Below are 17,566 nucleotides of genomic sequence, written 5' to 3'. Positions count from 1 at the left end.
AATTTGAACAAGAAAAAAAAATTATTGCTCTGTTATTGTTAAATATGTTTACAAAAATATATGTTAACACAAATGTACACATGGTAATGCTTATAAAAACATATATGCAGACATATACGCACATATGATTGATTTTATTCCATTAATTGCACTTGTAGTGCAACAGATAAAAGTCGAGTACAGTTTTGGTTGAGGTAACACAAGTTATTTTAGAATAAACACATCTTTGTTTTTATATTATAGTGTGGGTGTAAATTGGGTATATACATTTGACACTGTCTTGTCTTTTGCAAAGGGAAAAGATGTTTTTATATGTGAATGTTATAATAATTACCCACTTTCAGAGAACAATAGACAAAAATAGGAGAGGATCACAGATAGTGATCGAAATATACGGATCTCTTTAGTTTTGCCTATTCTTCTCCGAAAATGGGTCATTAGTATAATTTTACCAATGTGCTATGACATTACCTTGTGATATGTGAATGTATTATGAATTCTTCTAACCCAACCCCGATTTGATATATGCTTTGTTCTCGCAGGCCATCAAAAAAGTCTATGCTCAGATTCAGGGTCTACAGAGCAAAAAAGTTCTCACTGAGCAGGAACGGCAGAGCCTCCAGCAACTTCAGGTGCAGTACAAGAGAATCATGGCCACGGGTAAACCAGTCAACGTGACAGCTTCTTCACAAACAACACAAATTGTGAGTGTGAAGAGTTCAGCATTTTTATTTGTATCAGAGGATTCTGGGTGTATGGGAGTAAGCATTAATGTGTATTTACCTAATTTTAGTTTACAGAAAAGGAGCAATGTTTTTGGGGTCCTATCCTTTACTCTCCAGTTATCTTATGTAGCTTCAAATTCATGTATATACCAGTAGGATCGGCCTTCATTGAAAGACGAAGAGAATGAAGTACAGTACAACCTCTCATTAACGGACTAAAAGGGGTTAATGGTGTCCGTTGATGTGAATAATCTGTTGATTCGGAGTGGTTTTTGGGTGGCATAGTGATTGCACAGCACTAAACAACAGCACCAAAAACACTGCGAAAACACGGCTAATTAATGTCCGTTAATGAGAGGTACTGTAACTTGATTACTGTATTCACGTTGTCAAAGGGGATAGACTATGTTGACCGGGGAGATCTTTTGAATAGGAAAGGGAGTTAAGAGGTCATGAGAACAAGTTGAGAAAGATCAAACATTTAAATGGTGTGAAGAAATACAATTTTCTCTACAGATGTTTAAATGCTTGGAATAGCTAAGAGGGCAATATAGCCCAAGTCAGAATAATACTTGAATTTAAATTTAAGTTATGATAATTGGAAGACGAGGGTACAGTCCAAGTTAGAACTACACAACAATATTGTGTAGTTCTAACCTTTACAATTGAAAGGACAGTGAATAGGTTTTCATGAGTGTAGGGTAGGTGTAAATATTAATTTGACCATCTTCCTTTAAGAGGGAAAGGCTCTTAAGGTATGTTATGTATGATGTGGGTGGGAAGAAATGGGGGGGGGGGTTAGTCAAGTTTATTCCTGACTAGTTTCGCTGGTGAGCTTTTCTAAGGAGTTGTGTACAGGATGAGTGTGTATGTGTGTGTGTCTCGTCCCAGTGTATCCCCATGTTGCAAGTTTTGTAGTGGAGAGATGTGGATAGCAACAAAAAAATAAAATTATGATGCTCTCGTATCATCCATCAATGACCTGCAGAATGTGTTGAGTAACTACCACTCAGTCTTGCAGGAGAAATATCTAAAACTTAACCAGTTTAGATGCCAGTGGATGACATGAATAGAGAAACTAAATGTATTGTGCTCAGGTTTTAGTTTGATTTTTCTTCAAAATTGTGATAAGATTTTTTATGTTTTTGTCTTCATTCTCAGACACCATCAACCAGTCAACCAACTCAAATCAGATACTCCCATCCTGTTGGCCACAAGATCATCACTCTTACTCCGAAGCAGAAACAAACACTTTCCCAGTTTCAACAGCAAATTAAACATTTGCCCCAGGTGAGGAATTAATCGTTAGTGATACCTTACAGGGATATATTTTTTGTTACCAGGTGGAATTGTAATGAATGGCATTAAGTGGCCACTTACATCTTAAAAGACATGTATGACCATTTAGGTATAAAAACACCTTATGGTTAGGTATTCCTGCTTTTGTACTACAACTGCCCTTTATGCTGTTACCCTGAAACTATCCTTTACCAATACCATGGCTCTGCCGTATTCCCTGTGGTAGTGGGGGAAAAGAATTCTACTACTGTGCCCATGCAAGTCATAAAATGGGATGGAGTGGTGAGACTAGGGAACCTGCTGACCATATGTTCATCCTATGGGAAATCAAGGCATGAGAGGGTCTGGTATGAAAATTCAACCAGAACCCAATAGATTGGATCATTACATGTGTGTGGTTGTGGTGCAGATGGAGTCAAAGAGAAGAGACGCATTTTGTGACAAGGAAGATGGATGTGTTAGCATGAAGTAAAACTAAGTTGAAAGGTAGGAGTGGTTTTGAGTTTGGGAGTGGGGTGGTGAGAGTGTCAGGAGTGATAAGAGGAGGAGTGGCTCTACTGAGAAGTTATGAAATAGGAGAACACATGGTGGGAGAAGGTGAAAGTGGCACGGGAGACGTGGGTTCTTGTGAGTGAGTATGGACCTGATAGTGAGAAAAGCAAAGAGGAAAGGGTTTTGTATAGATTTAAAGGAGTATTTAGAGAGTTTTGGGATGAAAGTGTATGACTGGGGTAGTTAGCTGGCAAATAGGGCCAGTGAAATAATATTGGAATGGTTTGCTGTAGAGGTGCTGTGTCTTGCGACACTGCCTCTGACCCAGGGCAATGGATAAGATGCAGGGATGACCCCCCGTCATCCAGGAGGTGCCAAGATAGGAGGGAGGGTGGAGGGGAGTGGAGTGTATTTAGGGATGGAATGGGTGGGAATGGTTTTTATGGCTATTTCTTTTTGGCTACCTCCTTTGTAAGGGGGGAAAAAGCCTTTGGTAAACAGTGAGACCTCTCATTAACAGACTTTAATTAGCTGTGTTTTCGGTGTTTTTGGAGCTGTTGTTTAGTGCGTGCAATCACTATGCCACCCAAAAACCACTCCAAAACACCGAAAACACAGCTAATTAGCGTCCGTTAATGAGAGGTTTCACTGTATGTATATATGGACTCATGAAAGAATAAGTAAGAAAAGACCACAAAGAGTGTGGAAGGCAGAGCGAACTTCACGGGGGAGACCAAAACGGAGATGGATGGATGGATTGGGTGAAGGGGGCTTTTGAGTAAAATGGGAACGTTTTTTGAGTAGGGAAGGGAGAGGGCAAACGATAGGTGTGAGCAATTTCACCTTGTATTTGCTCTTACCAGGTGAAAGGATGAGGAGGGATGGTTACCAAGTAAATAAAGCAATAGGGCCCTGCTGTGTCTTACTGCATTGCTTATGTCTAAGACCAGACAGTATACACCAAGTGCCTAATATGCGCTGAATGCCCTACTGGCTCCGGCACTTGGCCTTCAAGCCAAAATTTTCATAAATCAATTTACCAAATCCCTAATATGCAACCACCACTGAAGACAGAACACCAAGTACAACACTGTCCCACACTAGCTCCCTACATATGGTATTGCAAGATCATTTCATGAGGAAACGAGTGGCCATTGCCAGCAAACTGGGGGTTTTGAACCTTGTGCAAGAGACAGAGTGGATTGATTGAGTATAGAAAAACCCTGTTGGCCTACTTGATTTATTAATCACACAGTAACATGAAGAACTTGTACATACATACATACATATACCAAAGGCTTTTTCCCCCTACACAGGGGGTAGCCAAAAAGAAAAAGGCATAGAAACCACACCCACCCATTCCATTTCCTATATATTCCACTCCCCTCCACCCTCCACCCTCCCATCTTTGCACCTCCTGGATGACGGGTCATCCCTGCATCCTGTCCACTGCCCTGGGTCAGAAGCAGTGTCGCAAGACACAGCACATCCACAGCAAGGCCACTTCATAAATTCGGCGACCCCCACTCTCCGTCCCCCTTCATACCACAAAAATGTTGTCTGTGGGGGTATCAAGAGGTTACTATGTTGAGTGCAGAAGGTAAGAGGATAGTTGTTTTTCACTAAAGACAAGGTGGAAACAAGACTAGTATGTATTTAAGGTGAAGAAGGAAAGTTAAGTAACCATCCTGTCTTTTTATGGTTTACTTTCATTTTTGTTCTTGTGTTGGGAAAGTATGGAGGCGAAGAAAAACAATGTTTCTACATTTTTCATTGCAGGATCAGCAGAAGCAGTATCTTGATCAAAACAAACAGACCTTGATCCAAAAACTTAAGGAACCTTCTACGCCAATATCTTCCCCAACAAGCTCTCATTCACCACAAACCCCACAGGTTAGTAGTACCGAGAGTAAGAGGAAGTCAGATGATAGATGACTAGCAGATATATAAACATTCACCCCCTTTTATTTAGTAGAGGAATCAAAGTATACACCCGTCCAATAATCCATTTGCTGTCTCTCCCATCTTAGCTCTTTGTAGATGAACGGTTATTCCTATTCCTTTCTCACGCTGCTATGGTTATAGGCAGTGCAGCAAAACAACATCACAGCATGGCCTTGCTATGCTGTGTCTTGCTGCATTGCTTCTGACCCAGGCAGTGGGCAGGAGACAGGGATGACCCCTCGTGCATGAGGAACGAAGACGAGAAGGAAACGAGGGTGGTGAGTGGGAGTGGGTGTGTGCCTTTGATTTGGCTACCTTCCTTATAAAGGTGGGAAAAGCCCTTGGTATATAGATAGATAAGTGATCATATTGGGTTACATACATACATATACCAAGGCTTTTTCCCCCTTACAAGGGAGTTAGCCAAAAAGGAAAAGGCATAAAATCATTTCCACCCATTCTATCCCTGAATGCACTCCACACCCCTCCACCCTCCCTCTCATCTTAGCACCTCCTGGATGATGCGTCCCTGCACCTTGTCCACTGCCCTGGGTCAGAAGCAGTGTCGCAAGACACAGCAGATCCACAGCAAGGACACTTCATTAAATCAGCGACCCCCCCTCTCCGTCCCCCCATTGCATAAAAGAAGACGGGGAGAAATCCCTTCAGGCTGCATCAAATTTTGCTCACACACACTACCTCACCCCCCATCCCCCCGCCCATTCCACCGCATGCAATCACAACATCATCCTTATACAACCATTCTCCATTCACCCCTGTCTTCTGTCCTCTCCCGTCCTTCCTCAACAGACTTTCCCGTCTTCCCCAAAGCCCCCTTCACCCCATCCATCCACCTCATCCTAGGATGTCCCCTCATGTTCACTCCCTCCACATCTGCCTTCCATACCTCTTTTACTAGTCTTTCTTCACTCATTCTTTCCATGTGTCCAAACCATCCTAATATTCTTTCATCAACCCTATCTCCCAGCTCCCTTTCCACTTCTGTTCTCCTCCTCACCTCCTCATTTCTCACTCTATCTAGCCTAGTAACCCCCATCATACTTCTCAGACACCTCATCAAACAAATTCAAACTCCTTCTCTCTTCTTCTCTCATGTTCCATGTTTCTGCCCCATACAGTGCTGTTGGCACAATCACTCCTTCATACAGTCTCCTCTTAGCATCCATTCCCAAATTTCTATTCCTCATTACACTCTTTAATCCACCAAGGCATTTACTCGCTTCTCTCAATCTGCATTCTACCTCCACCTTCACTCCACCTTTCCCTGCCACATTTGCACCCAAGTATCTAAAACTATCCACTTCCTCCAGTCGCTCTCCCTTAATGCTCACTTCCAGTCTACTGCCACTTTCACCCCTTGTACATCTCATCACCTTACTTTTACCCACATTTATCTTTAGCTTTCTTCTATCACATACTCTCCCAAACTCTGCCACCAACTTCCTCAATCCCTCCTCCGATCCTGCCACAAGCGCAGTGTCGTCAGCAAACAACAGCTGGTTCACCTCCCACTTTTCTCCATTTTCTTTAACCATCTCCAATCCCTGACCCACTACCCTATCCATGTATAAGTTGAACAGCCAGGGCGACATAACGTATCCTTGACGAAGTCCCACCTTTACCTCGAATCACTCACTCTCTCCATTTCTAATCCTGACACAAGCTCTACTACTCTCATAAAAACTCTTGACAGCTCCCAGAAGCTTTCCTCCTATCCCGTATATCTGCATAACCTCCCACAGTGCCTTTCTGTCTACCCTATCATAAGCCTTTTCCAGATCCATAAAAGCCCAAAAAACATCCTTCCCCTTTCCTATAGCTTTCTCACATATCTGTCTTACCACAAAGATATGATCTACACAACCTCTACCTGTCCTAAATCCACACTGTTCCTCACCAATTACTCCTTCAGTTCCTCTCCTAATCCTCTCAATCAAGATCCTCCCATAAGCCTTCCCAACTACACATAAGCTAATCCCTCTGAAACTACTACATTCACACTTGTCCCCTTTTCCCTTGTAAAGAGGAACTATACAGGCACTCCTCCAGTCCTCCGGCACTCTACCCTCTCTCCAGCAAACATTAAATAACCTCACCAGCCAGTCCACCATCACTGTACCTCCCTTTTTCAGACATTCTGCATGGCATCCATCCAGACCAGGTGCCTTACCTGCTTTCATCATCTTAACAACTGCCTTCACCTCATCCTTCCTTATTTCTCCTCCATTCTCCTCGCTCATCACTCTCATTTTCTTCGCATTTCCCACTGTAGCTATCTTTCCCTCCCTATCCTCCTTCACATTTAGCAACTCCCTAAAATATTCTGCCCATCTTCCCCTTACTGCCTTCTCTTCCATTATCATCTCTCCATCTGCACCTTTTACCTTTTCTTCTCTACTTGATTCGCCTCCTCTTCCTCTCTTAATTTCTTTCCAAAACATCTTTTTATTACTTTCAAAATTTTCTGTCATACTCTTACCCCATTTCACATCTGCTCTCCTCTTTGCCTCCTTTACCTTTTGCTTTACTTCTCTTTATGTTTCTTTGTACCTCTCATATGACTCCCTCGTCCTATTTTGTAACCAATCTGTGAAAGCTCGCTTCTTCTCTTCTACAACCTTCTTTGTTTCCTCATCCCACCATTCACTACCCTTTCTTCTATTTCCTCCTGTCCTTCTTGTTCCACACACCATCTTTGCACACTTTATGACTCCCTCCTTGAACCATCCCCATTCATCCTCCACACCTAGCTCTACTCTATCCTTCACTCCCTCCCACTCCTCCTTCAGCTTCTTTTCGTACTCCTTCTCCTTTTCCTTTTCATTCAAAGAGTTCACTCTAAGAACCTCCCTACCTTTTGTCCCTTTCCTCTTTCTCCATCTATTCTCCACTGTCAACTTACCTCAAATTTACTCCCATGTTTCACAATTATTTAAACGTTTTAAGTCGTGTATTTTGGAAGCTCGCTGGCTGAGCGGGTTAGGGCATCATTACTTGCGGCGAAGGTCGAGGTGAGGGCGGTTCGAATCCTTCCACTGGTGAAGTTGAACCAAGGGCATGGTTCATTAGATTCCATGCTACAAATCCCTCTGTGAGGGGCACCATTGTAGCCTCCTGATAGGGGGGGAGTGTGTGACGTTAAACCATATCAAGTCAAGTATTTGCATTTTCTTCCGCAGACACCAAATATGAACAGTGCTACAGCAACCATTCCTACAGTTTCACCAAGTTCAAGTCTCTCGCCAGTAAGCACCAAAACTTCTACCCCTCTCAGTTCTCCCATTTCATCTTCAAACATTTCTACAACTGCAACTACTATGCTTCCCCCACATCATGGCATGTCCCCTAAGGTTGGTCAGCCAAGCACTGGCCAAAGCAGCGGTATGGTGTCGGCTCCGCAAGCATCCCCCGGCCTTACCAGTACATCGACGTCAACCATGACACCGCAGGATCATCCTCCGACAGCTCGAGTTCAGATGACGTTTAACGTACCCCGCACTCAAGACCAGTTGTAAGTTGAATACCACTTAGCTGTTGCCCAAAGTAGTCATTTGAACCATTAAAAAAGTCTCATTGTGTCTAAATCTTGTTTATATAAGACCTTGTTGCATTTCATTAGTTAAATGAGAATATGGACAATTTTATGTGATAGTATATTTTTCGTTGTTTGAGAAATGTGATAAAAAAAATTAAGAATAGAGTGAGAAATGTGGAGATGAGTTGGGAAAGGAGCTGTATGGTAGATGAGAGCACTGAAGTGGTTTGGGCATATGGAAAGAATGGGGAAAGACTGAAAAGTGGAAGTGGATTGCTGTTAAAAGGGAGAAGTTGGAGAAGTTTAAAAGATAGAGTGAATGTACGGAGAGTGTGATCCTCGAGGAATGTTTTCTTGTGCTTCTTAAATTATTTTTACTGGATGAGGACAGTGGATCATCCAAGTGTGAAGTGGAGGTGGTCAGCCAGATCTAGCAGTTATGCTGTGGTGCATTGCCCATGACCCATACAGTATGCTTGGGAAATGGCAACCCTTCATTCCTAAGGTGCTGAGACAGGAGGGGTTTTATTATGAACTTGAAAAGACCAAGAACAAGATGGATGCATGAGGTAAAGAAGACCGGATGCATGAGTAATGTCTGTGTTGTATGGAAGTGTGTACAAAAGAATGATGTGGGTTAAATGGGTGTTCTTGTTTGCTTCATAAATTATTGAGGGAGTGAGTAGGGGGTTGCCATCAGATGAAGCTGTGAGGGTTAGACCAGCTGTGGCTATAGGAACCTGCTGGGCAAATGTTCCATTACCTTCAACCTGAGCAGTTTAGCAGGAACAGGAATGACCCTTCTTCTATGAGGTGCGAGGAGATTTTAACTGGGTTTTATGTATGAGTGGGTTAGGGCATCGTTTCTTGCAGCGAAGGTCAAGGGGGTGGTGGTTCGAATCCTGCCACCGGCGAAGGTGAACCAAGGTCATGGTTCATTAAATTCCACGCTACAAAGTCTTCTGTGAGGGGCACCATCCTAGCCATCCAATAGGGGGGAGTATGTGACGTTAAACCATATCATCATCATCATCATCATCATGATGTATGAAGTGGAGTGGGTGTGTACATTGACTCCTTTAGTATGTGTGGTGGTTGGGTGGGTGAGTGAACAAAATAGGATGACCATCCACAAGGTGCTGAAATGAGAGGCGTATTAAGAGGGATTTAACATGTATGAAGTGGCCTGTGCTCTGACAAACAAGGTCATCATATTAAAACAACAGGGCAGCACTCTCAGTAATGGATTTAAACTGGATAAATTTAGGTATAAGAAGGAAATAGGCAAGAATTGGTTTACTAATTGGGTGGTCAACAAATGGAATAGATCTGGTAACCATGTAGTGAGTGCTGAAACTATCAGTTGTTTTATGAAATGGTTAGACAACTTTATGGATGGGGATGACAGGTGGTGATGGATATGGAGCTGCCTTGTGTAGGCCTTATGGTCTCTTGCAGTCTCCTTCATTATGTTCTTATGTAATGTCATCTCCCTTGGAGGGGGTGGTGTGTGAGTGTTTGCATGCATGCACTTTTTATTTTATTTTATATATTCTATTCTACATATAGCTCAGAGTATTGGGATATGTTCATGTATGTTTCAGTGAAATGAAGTTGTTGTTGTTGTTGTCGTTCCCTAGACTGTCTGTCCGAGCAGTCCTGTCTCCCCAAGGAATGCCACAGCTGAAACTGGGTTTTCCCACAAATCCTTTATAGAGTGTATGTTGTGTTGTTTGCGTGCATGATTGTGTATAATGCAGTCTTCCATTATGTGTTGTATGGTATGGGGTGAAGTGTTACATCCTGGGCAGCTGTTCACAATGTGGTCATCCAGCCTCTTCTGGTAGCTTAGAAGTGCTGGGTGGTGGCCGCACCACAGTCTGGCCAGGTGGACTCTGTCCTTTCGTGGGAGAGAGGATTCAGAAGGGTGGATATCAGGGGGTCTGGCATGCAGCAGTGTGTTGTATTTCAGTGTGTTAATGGAGTGGTGAGTGATATGATTATGAAAATGGTACCGATCCCCAAGAGTGAAATGAAGTTCAGCAGAGAGGTTGTCTGGGAGGTATTGTAGGAGTTAACTTGTGTTTTACCAGTACTATTGTTTTGGTTTTTCTTAAACAGGTTTGAACATCAGCTGAAGACAGATCAGAATGGAGCCTTGAATCCTGATTATCGTACACCGTTCAAGAACAAGACAGATGCTTGCAAACGTCTGATTCGGTACCACGTATACACAGATAGGGGCCCCACACCTAGAGATCTGGCAGAATCCGATACCCAGGCTGAATTTCAAGCGGAAAGTCTTTTACGTAAAATAAACACTATGTGGTTGAAGTATCAGGGTCTGCTACTTAAAGACAGTATGGTAAGTGTAGTGATAGTGTAATTAAGAATATATATATAATAATAATCTCCTGTAAGACAGAGAGTCGGTGTCTTGCTGCATTGCTTCTGACCCAGGCAATGGCCAGGAAATAGGGATGACCCATCATCATCAGGGAGCTAAGATGAGAGGGAAGAGGTGGTGGGTGGAAGTTGGTGCATGCCTTGATTACCTCCCGTATAACGGGTAAGGAGCCCTTGGAGTATAGATACATACATACATATAACAAAGGCTCCCTCACCCCCCATACATGGGAGATAGCCAAAAGACAAGGTATGTACCAAAGGCTTTTCCCCCCTACATGGGGGGGTAGCCATAAAGAAAAAGGCATAGAAACCACTCCCACCCATTACATTTCCTATGTATTCCACTCCCCTCCACCCTCCTCCCTCCCTCTTATCTTGGCACCTCCTGGATGACGGGTCATCCCTGCATCCTGTCCACTGCCCTGGGTCAGAGGCAGTGTCGCAAGACACAGCACATCCACAGCAAGGCCGCTTCATAAATTTGGCGACCCCCCTCTCCATCCTCCCATGCAGAAAAGGAGAAGACGGGTAGAAGTCCCTTTGGGTGTGTAGATAGAAGATATAAAGGTTTTGATTCACTAATAATTAATTTGGAGGGAGGGGATGGACTTAGAAATAACCATGTTTAATGGATGTGGAGGTGCACTACAACAGATATTTATTTACATAAAAAAGCTGTTCATTGTTGTAGGTACAATCTTCCCCCTTATAAGGGAGGTAGCCAGACGAGGCATGGATCTGTCCCACACCCTAGCAACTCCCATGGGTTTTTCCCTATTATCTTAGCTCCTTATGGATGAAGGGCCTTGTCAGAGTCAGAAGCAAGGCAGCAAGACTTAGCACATCCCCAGCAGGGACCAACAAAATCCTTGCCCATTCATAAGTAATCACAGATAAGAAGTCACTTTGGGCTTTGTCCAATTATCTGTTCACAACCATTTTTCAGTCTTTTTTCTCAATATTGAAACTTGCATCTTTTTTCTCTCAAATGTAATATAACTTTCCTTTTTGCACTTATTTGTTCCACGTCCATGCACATTCAAATACCAAAGTTCTAAGGTTTTGGTTTGAGTTTTCCTCCCTGACCATTTTATTGTTTTAGAGTTGCTTTCTAACTTTGCAGAAGTTTTAAGGGAAATATCTTTTGCATGGAAAGAATGAGTGAAGAAAGACTAGTAAAAGAGGTGTGGAAGGCAGAGGTGGATGGAGTGAATGTGAGGGGACAACTGAGGATGAGATGGATGGATGGATGGGGCATTGAGCAAGGGGGGTGTCTGTTGAGCAAGGAAGAGAGAAGGCAGGAGATAGGGGTGAGTGGAGAATGGCTGTGTATTGATGATACTGTGATGTAAGGAAGGGAGGGGTAGGGGGGACAGGGTGGGTTGGTTAGGTATTGGTTGTGTGTGATTGATATTTTGACACAGCCCAAAGGTATTTCTCCCTGTCTTTATTTTTCCACATGAAGGAATGGAGTTGAGGTTGCTGATTAAGTGAAGCGTTCTTTCTGTGAGTGTGCTGTGTCTTGTTGCATTGCTTCTGACCCAGGGCAATGGGCAAGATATAGGGATGACCCGTCATCCAATATGAGCTAAGATTAGAGGGAGGAAAAGTGATGGATGGGAGTGGGTATATGCCTTTTGACTTTGGCTACCTCCCTGGTAAGAGGGAAAAAGCTCTTGATATATAGATAGATATTGTGCATATCTCAGAAGCGGTTTTGTACTTAAACTTTATGATTTGCTATGTCATAGGTTATTGAGTGAAGAAAATATATTAAGGACAGGGATCTTATTTGCCCTTCAAACATTTTATTTCAGCGTCGCCATGCATCATCAGAAACTGTCATGCTGTACCGCCTTCTGATTCAAGAAGAACGTAGCAATTTAGAAAAGGATAAAAGAGAAGTGCTGAATGGAAAAGGTAAACATTTTTTACAATAAACTATGTACATTATTTTGAACAGATATCTGGTTGATTTGACAATTGCATATACTCTTTGAAATGGAGCATATGCTGCTTGCTTTGTGTCTGTTATTTGTAATATAACATATATGAGACGAGGTAAGGCACCTGAGTTAGATGGGTGTCATGTGGAGTGTCTGAAGAAGGGATGTAGTAATAGTGGACTTGCTAGTGAAGTTGTTTAATGTGTGTCTAAGGGAGGGTAGAGTGCCAGAGGACTGGAGGAGTGTCTGTAGAGTTCCACTTTACAAAGGAAAAGGAGACAAATGTGATAGTAGGAATTTTAGAGAAATTGGTTTATTGAGTATAGGAAGGTTTTGCGAGGATTAGGAGAGGAACAGAGGGAGTAATTGGTGAGGAACAGTGTGGGTTTAGGAAAGGTATGGGTTACATGGACCAAATTTTTGTGGAAGACATGTGGGAAAAAACCATCCCTAGGTGAGAAGTACACAGGAAAACAGACAAATCAGGAAAGACATTTAAAAAAAAGGGGAGGAGTTGAAATGAATGAAAGTATCAAGAGGAATAGTAAAGGTTACGGATGGGTAGTTTTTCAGGGATTTGTTAAATGTTGATTAGGTTAGGAAGGGAGGGTTTGATTGATTGATGAGAGGCTATGGATGGGTGTAGAGTGGGTATATGCTTTGATGAAGTCACTCTCAGTATTAGAGTGATAAGGCCCTCGATATGTATTTATTTATGTTTATGTGACTAGTGTTTGTTAGAAGATTTTAATGATTTTTTTTTCTCCGACAGAATTAGATTTACCTTCCCCGCCACCTTACTGGTTGTCAGGGGAGAGTCCACCGCAAGAGCCCCTTTACCCTTGGGAACAGGACTGGCACCTGGACAAGGTCATCATGAATGGCCCAAGAGGTATGTTGAAAGAAGAGGATGTCAAGACCGAGGAACCCGAACAAGAAGAGCTGGAAGAGGAAGAGGTAATGGAGCAGCAGGAGGAACAACAGGAAGAAGAGGAAGTAGAGGCGGCAATTCCATTCAAGGAAGCAGATGAGGCAGGGGAGGAAGAGAAGAAAGTGAAAGAAGAGAAAGTGGAGGAGAAGAAAGAGGAAAAGGAAGTGGAGGAGGAGGAGGAAGAAGAAGAAGAAGAAGAAGAAGAAGAAGAAGAAGAAGTAAGGAAGGAGGTAGAACCAGAGGAAAAAGTGGAGGCAAAGAAGGAACAGCCTGGTGTAGTTAATGTATATGACTTTGAGGAGGAAGAGGAAGAAATTCCCAAAGAAATTGAGAGAGATAAACCAGAAGTGAATGTAGGCAAGTTACATAGTGCATCGAGTCCTTCCCGGGTAGTCTCGATGGTACCCTCACAGGGGAGTAAAGAAACTATCAAGGGTAGTGATGATGAAAACACTAATATATTGACAGAAAAGCAGGGCTCAGATCTAGTGAATCTCCCCGTAACCGTTTCTTCCAATAGACCTGATGTGGTGGACGTGCCGTGTGCCAACAGTTTACCAACAACCAAGGGTAGCAGTCTAGAACCGCCGCTCCCAGTGTTTGTGTCAGGGTCACCGGTGGAGGAGGCCAAAATATCACCTCTACTTTACCTTGATGGAAAGAATTTAGTGTTACAAGACTGTATAGAAAAAGATAAGCGAGATAGGGATAAAGAGAAGAAGGATAAGCTAGATAGGTTGGAAAAGAGAAAAGAACGAAGTGAAAAATCTGAACGAAAGGAAAAGAGTGAAAAGAGAAAATGGGATAGGGTTAAAGAACGTCACAAAGAAGAGAAACTTAAAAAGAAACTTAAGATTAAGATTAAGCATAAATTGGACTTCGAAGAGCGTGCCATGGTTCCTCCACTTAGGATAAGTCGAAAGGAAGATCGAGGATCGGGATTGAAATTGACCCTCAAGAAACAAGAGGGCTCAGGAGCTTACTATAGTGTCGGTGAAGAAAGTAGAAAAGAATATAGGATTAAAAACAAAGCTGGTGGTGGTGGTGGTGGCGGCGGTGGCGGTGGGGTTGCGGCTGTTGTGAATGAAGAAGGAAGCGGCGAAGCTGCTCTGCATCCACCTCAGCCCCAGCCACAAGAACACCAGCAGCACCTACTGGAGGAAGACTTGGACGACCAGGAGCCTAACGGTAGAGTGCTGAAAGTGGTGCTGCAGGATGTTATGAAGGACAAGAGGTATATGGAAAGTATAGACACGAACCCAAGTAATATTAGGAAGAGATTACGTGAAAGTGATGGGGGGTGGAGTGACGGGGATGTCCCCAGGGCGGGAGTGATCATTGAAGGTGGGAAAATGGACGGGAGTGAGGGTAGTGATCACAGTGAACTTGTCACTCCCCTGAGAAGGTCCTCGGCAAACAGACACCCAGGTTTAGAAAATAGAACTATCGGAGAAAGTACTTTAAATCAAAAGAGTAGCGACCAGCATTCTCATCATCGTTCAAGTCACCTCCCCCATGACAGATATAATTCCTACGAACATCATCGTCACCAGCTTAGTTTTACCTCGTCCAATGAAGCCGTATCAGACATTTACAGACATCACCACTATTGAAGTTTGTGCAGTCTGGTTCATTTCATTTCAGATTTACAACCCAACAGTGGAGAAACCTGTAAAGATTCTCTCCTCTCTTTTCTCTTCACTCCTCTCTCTTTCTATCTCTCTCTCCCCTCTCTCTTTCTATCTCTCTCTCCCCTCTCTCTCTCTCTCTCTCTCTCTCTCTCTCTCTCTCTCTCTCTCTCTCTCTCTCTCATCTCTTTCTCTCCTATCTCTCTCCTCTCTCTTCTGTCTTTCTCCTCTCTCTCCTCCTCCTCCAATCTCTTTCTCCTCTCTCTTCCATCTCTCTTTCTCCTCTCTCTTCCATCTCTCTTTCTCCTCTCTCCCATCTCTCTTTCTCCTCTCTCTCTCTCCTCTCTCTCCTATCTCACTTTCTCCTCTCTCTTATTGCTCTTTCTCCCATTTCTCTTTTCTCTTTATCTCCTCTCTTGCTCACTCTTTTCTCTTTAGCTCTCTCTCTATCATGTGTGTCTTAAGATTTAGTTATGAGGATGATTAAGTACTGTAATGATATTTAGTTTTAAAAGTTTTGTGGAAGAGTGTATCAGAGGTTGGTAGACTTCAGTACTATCTGTGATCCTTTTAAATGATATGAGTTCTACCTCTGTTGGGTACTTAGATGTGAAAGTACAAATGAGACAGTGTTTATTTTGCTTCTCCTGGGGGTCCTAGTGTTGTGTTGTAGCTTATGGCTGGGTTGGATTTTGTAGATGTGTGTGGATGGAAGTAAGTAGGGCGTAGGCACACGGGGAATTACAGGGTTGTATGGTTGTAAACATGTTCTTGGTCACCACACAAGTTCAACACATGAATCTAGTCTCCTTTCAGCCATTTAGCCTTTTTTAATTTTTAATAATTTTCCAGATATTAGTCTGCCCGTTGTCCTGTTTGCATACCTTCCTTGTTTCATTTGTAAGCCATTCATTGTGTTTTTCCGTTGGAGCATTCACGTGCAAGGGACTAGTACCATGTCTGTGCTAGTGTAGCTTATTTATCTTTTAAGAAAGAATATTAGCATAATCAGTAGATGACGAAGCCTTTTGATACTTTTTTATGAAACGGATGTTCTCATGGTATGTGATCTCAAGCGTGATTTATTATTCTTTGTGACAGTTCCAGGTCGACAGAATTACGTACGTATGTGTATATTTTGCCCAGTACTTAACGTTGCTTATTACTTCCTGTTTGTGACAGCTCTTATTTCAGGGGAAATTTTCACATTACTCTCCTTGAGTTATTGTGAGTGTTATTTATTAGTATACTACTTAATATATACATATCACATATGTATATATTTAATACTTTTTTATATTGAGATCACCTTAACTAGTTGGAACATTTTAATCTATGCATAATATGGAAAAATCAAGGCTATGCTTCATTATGAATACCCTCCCCCCCCCCTCCCATTTTTAATTTATTTGTTACATTTTTTTCATCATTTGTGTAATTGAGTCCAAAATGGCCTTTTTACTTGCATTTTGTGAGGATAACTGGTTGTTGGTGTATTTTGTGTTACCCCAGTTGCTAAAAACACCATCATGAACCATCAGGAATGAGTGGACCTTGGGTCAACAAACACCTGTAGGTGAGGAAAGTGCAGCTACAGAGTATTTTAAAAGTGTGCAGGTTTCGATTTCTTTGAACATAAGCCATTAAAACATGTGCAGGTTTTGACTTCCTCGAACGTAAGTGATTCTTTAGGATTGGAGAGTTCTTCCTTTACGAGCTTGGAAATTGTTGTGGAACTGTATGCATTTCCCTAAGCTTACTACACACTATTCAAACAAGTTCCTCAAAATGTGCGAGAATTGTGTGTTGTCATCCTTTCAGTTTCGGTTGAATGCATTGTTGTGGTCAATGTCTTTGTTGAGGCTTGTCACTGGCAAATTGCACAATGTCCTAATTCTCAAGGTCCTGCCTGGAGGGAAACTTCTTCCTGGTTACTCTGAGACAAAGACTTTCAGTGGCATTAATATTACTGAAATTTTTTTGATACTAGAAACGAGGACGAAAAAGTGACATATTTTTTATTAAGTTATTTTTTTATACTTCCCTTCTAAAGTTAAACGTAAAGAAGTTGAGACGAGATTAGAAGGGGCCTATGTTTCTTTCTCAGGGTCCACCGAATAGAAATTAATGATCCATTAGTAAGTGATGTGGCAAAATTAAATGTATCTTTTAATAGTAAAATCTCAAATCTAAATTGCATATGATTAATCCTTTTTGAGCTTTGCAAATGACCACCAGTGATTGCCACTTGCCCAGGCTGTGAGTAAATAGGGTAAAGGTGACTTCTTTGGCTGCTGCTGAGCACCTGGTGTATGCTCCTAATTATGTATCCATTTTGCTTGTTTCTTTGATATTTGCTTTGCTCTTGGTGCAATAAACCATCGGTAGTGTTGGAAAAAGAGATGTATGTACTAGGAATGGTTGCAAAGAAGATATAAGGAAGGGCGGCTATAAGAAGTAATAGAATGAAAGGGTGGGACCAAGGGCTAATGGATACGAGGTAGGGTGTTTATTTAAGAATTTTGAAAGTAACAAAGGCAGATGTGGAGGGAGTGAACATGAGGGGACGTCCTAGGATGAGGTGGATGGATGGGGTGAAGGGGGCTTTGGGGAAGAGGAGAATGTCTGTTGAGGAA

At 42.4% G+C, this 17,566-nt stretch overlaps 1 protein-coding gene across 4 annotated transcripts in view; it reads left to right on the top strand.

The window, feature by feature from the left end:
- LOC143037605 (uncharacterized) overlaps positions 1-17,124 on the top strand; it is a 152,589-nt gene extending 135,465 nt beyond the window's left edge. For all 4 annotated transcript variants that reach the window (XM_076206085.1, XM_076206084.1, XM_076206086.1 and 1 more), the window contains 7 exons: positions 543-704; positions 1,887-2,015; positions 4,296-4,409; positions 7,661-7,992; positions 10,138-10,381; positions 12,243-12,345; positions 13,144-17,124. In XM_076206085.1, coding sequence (XP_076062200.1) covers positions 543-704; positions 1,887-2,015; positions 4,296-4,409; positions 7,661-7,992; positions 10,138-10,381; positions 12,243-12,345; positions 13,144-14,915 — 2,856 coding nt within the window. In that variant the 3' untranslated portion in view covers positions 14,916-17,124. The remainder of the gene's footprint in view (positions 1-542; positions 705-1,886; positions 2,016-4,295; positions 4,410-7,660; positions 7,993-10,137; positions 10,382-12,242; positions 12,346-13,143) is intronic.
- The last annotated feature ends 442 nt before the right edge of the window (positions 17,125-17,566 follow it).

The sequence above is a fragment of the Oratosquilla oratoria genome, chromosome 22, assembly GCF_046742065.1.
Source record: "Oratosquilla oratoria isolate Oo_2021 chromosome 22, ASM4674206v1, whole genome shotgun sequence".
NCBI classification, from domain to species: Eukaryota; Metazoa; Arthropoda; class Malacostraca; order Stomatopoda; family Squillidae; genus Oratosquilla; species Oratosquilla oratoria.
Note: the sequence above shows the minus strand (reverse complement) of the source record. Positions and strands in the feature narration are given on the sequence as shown.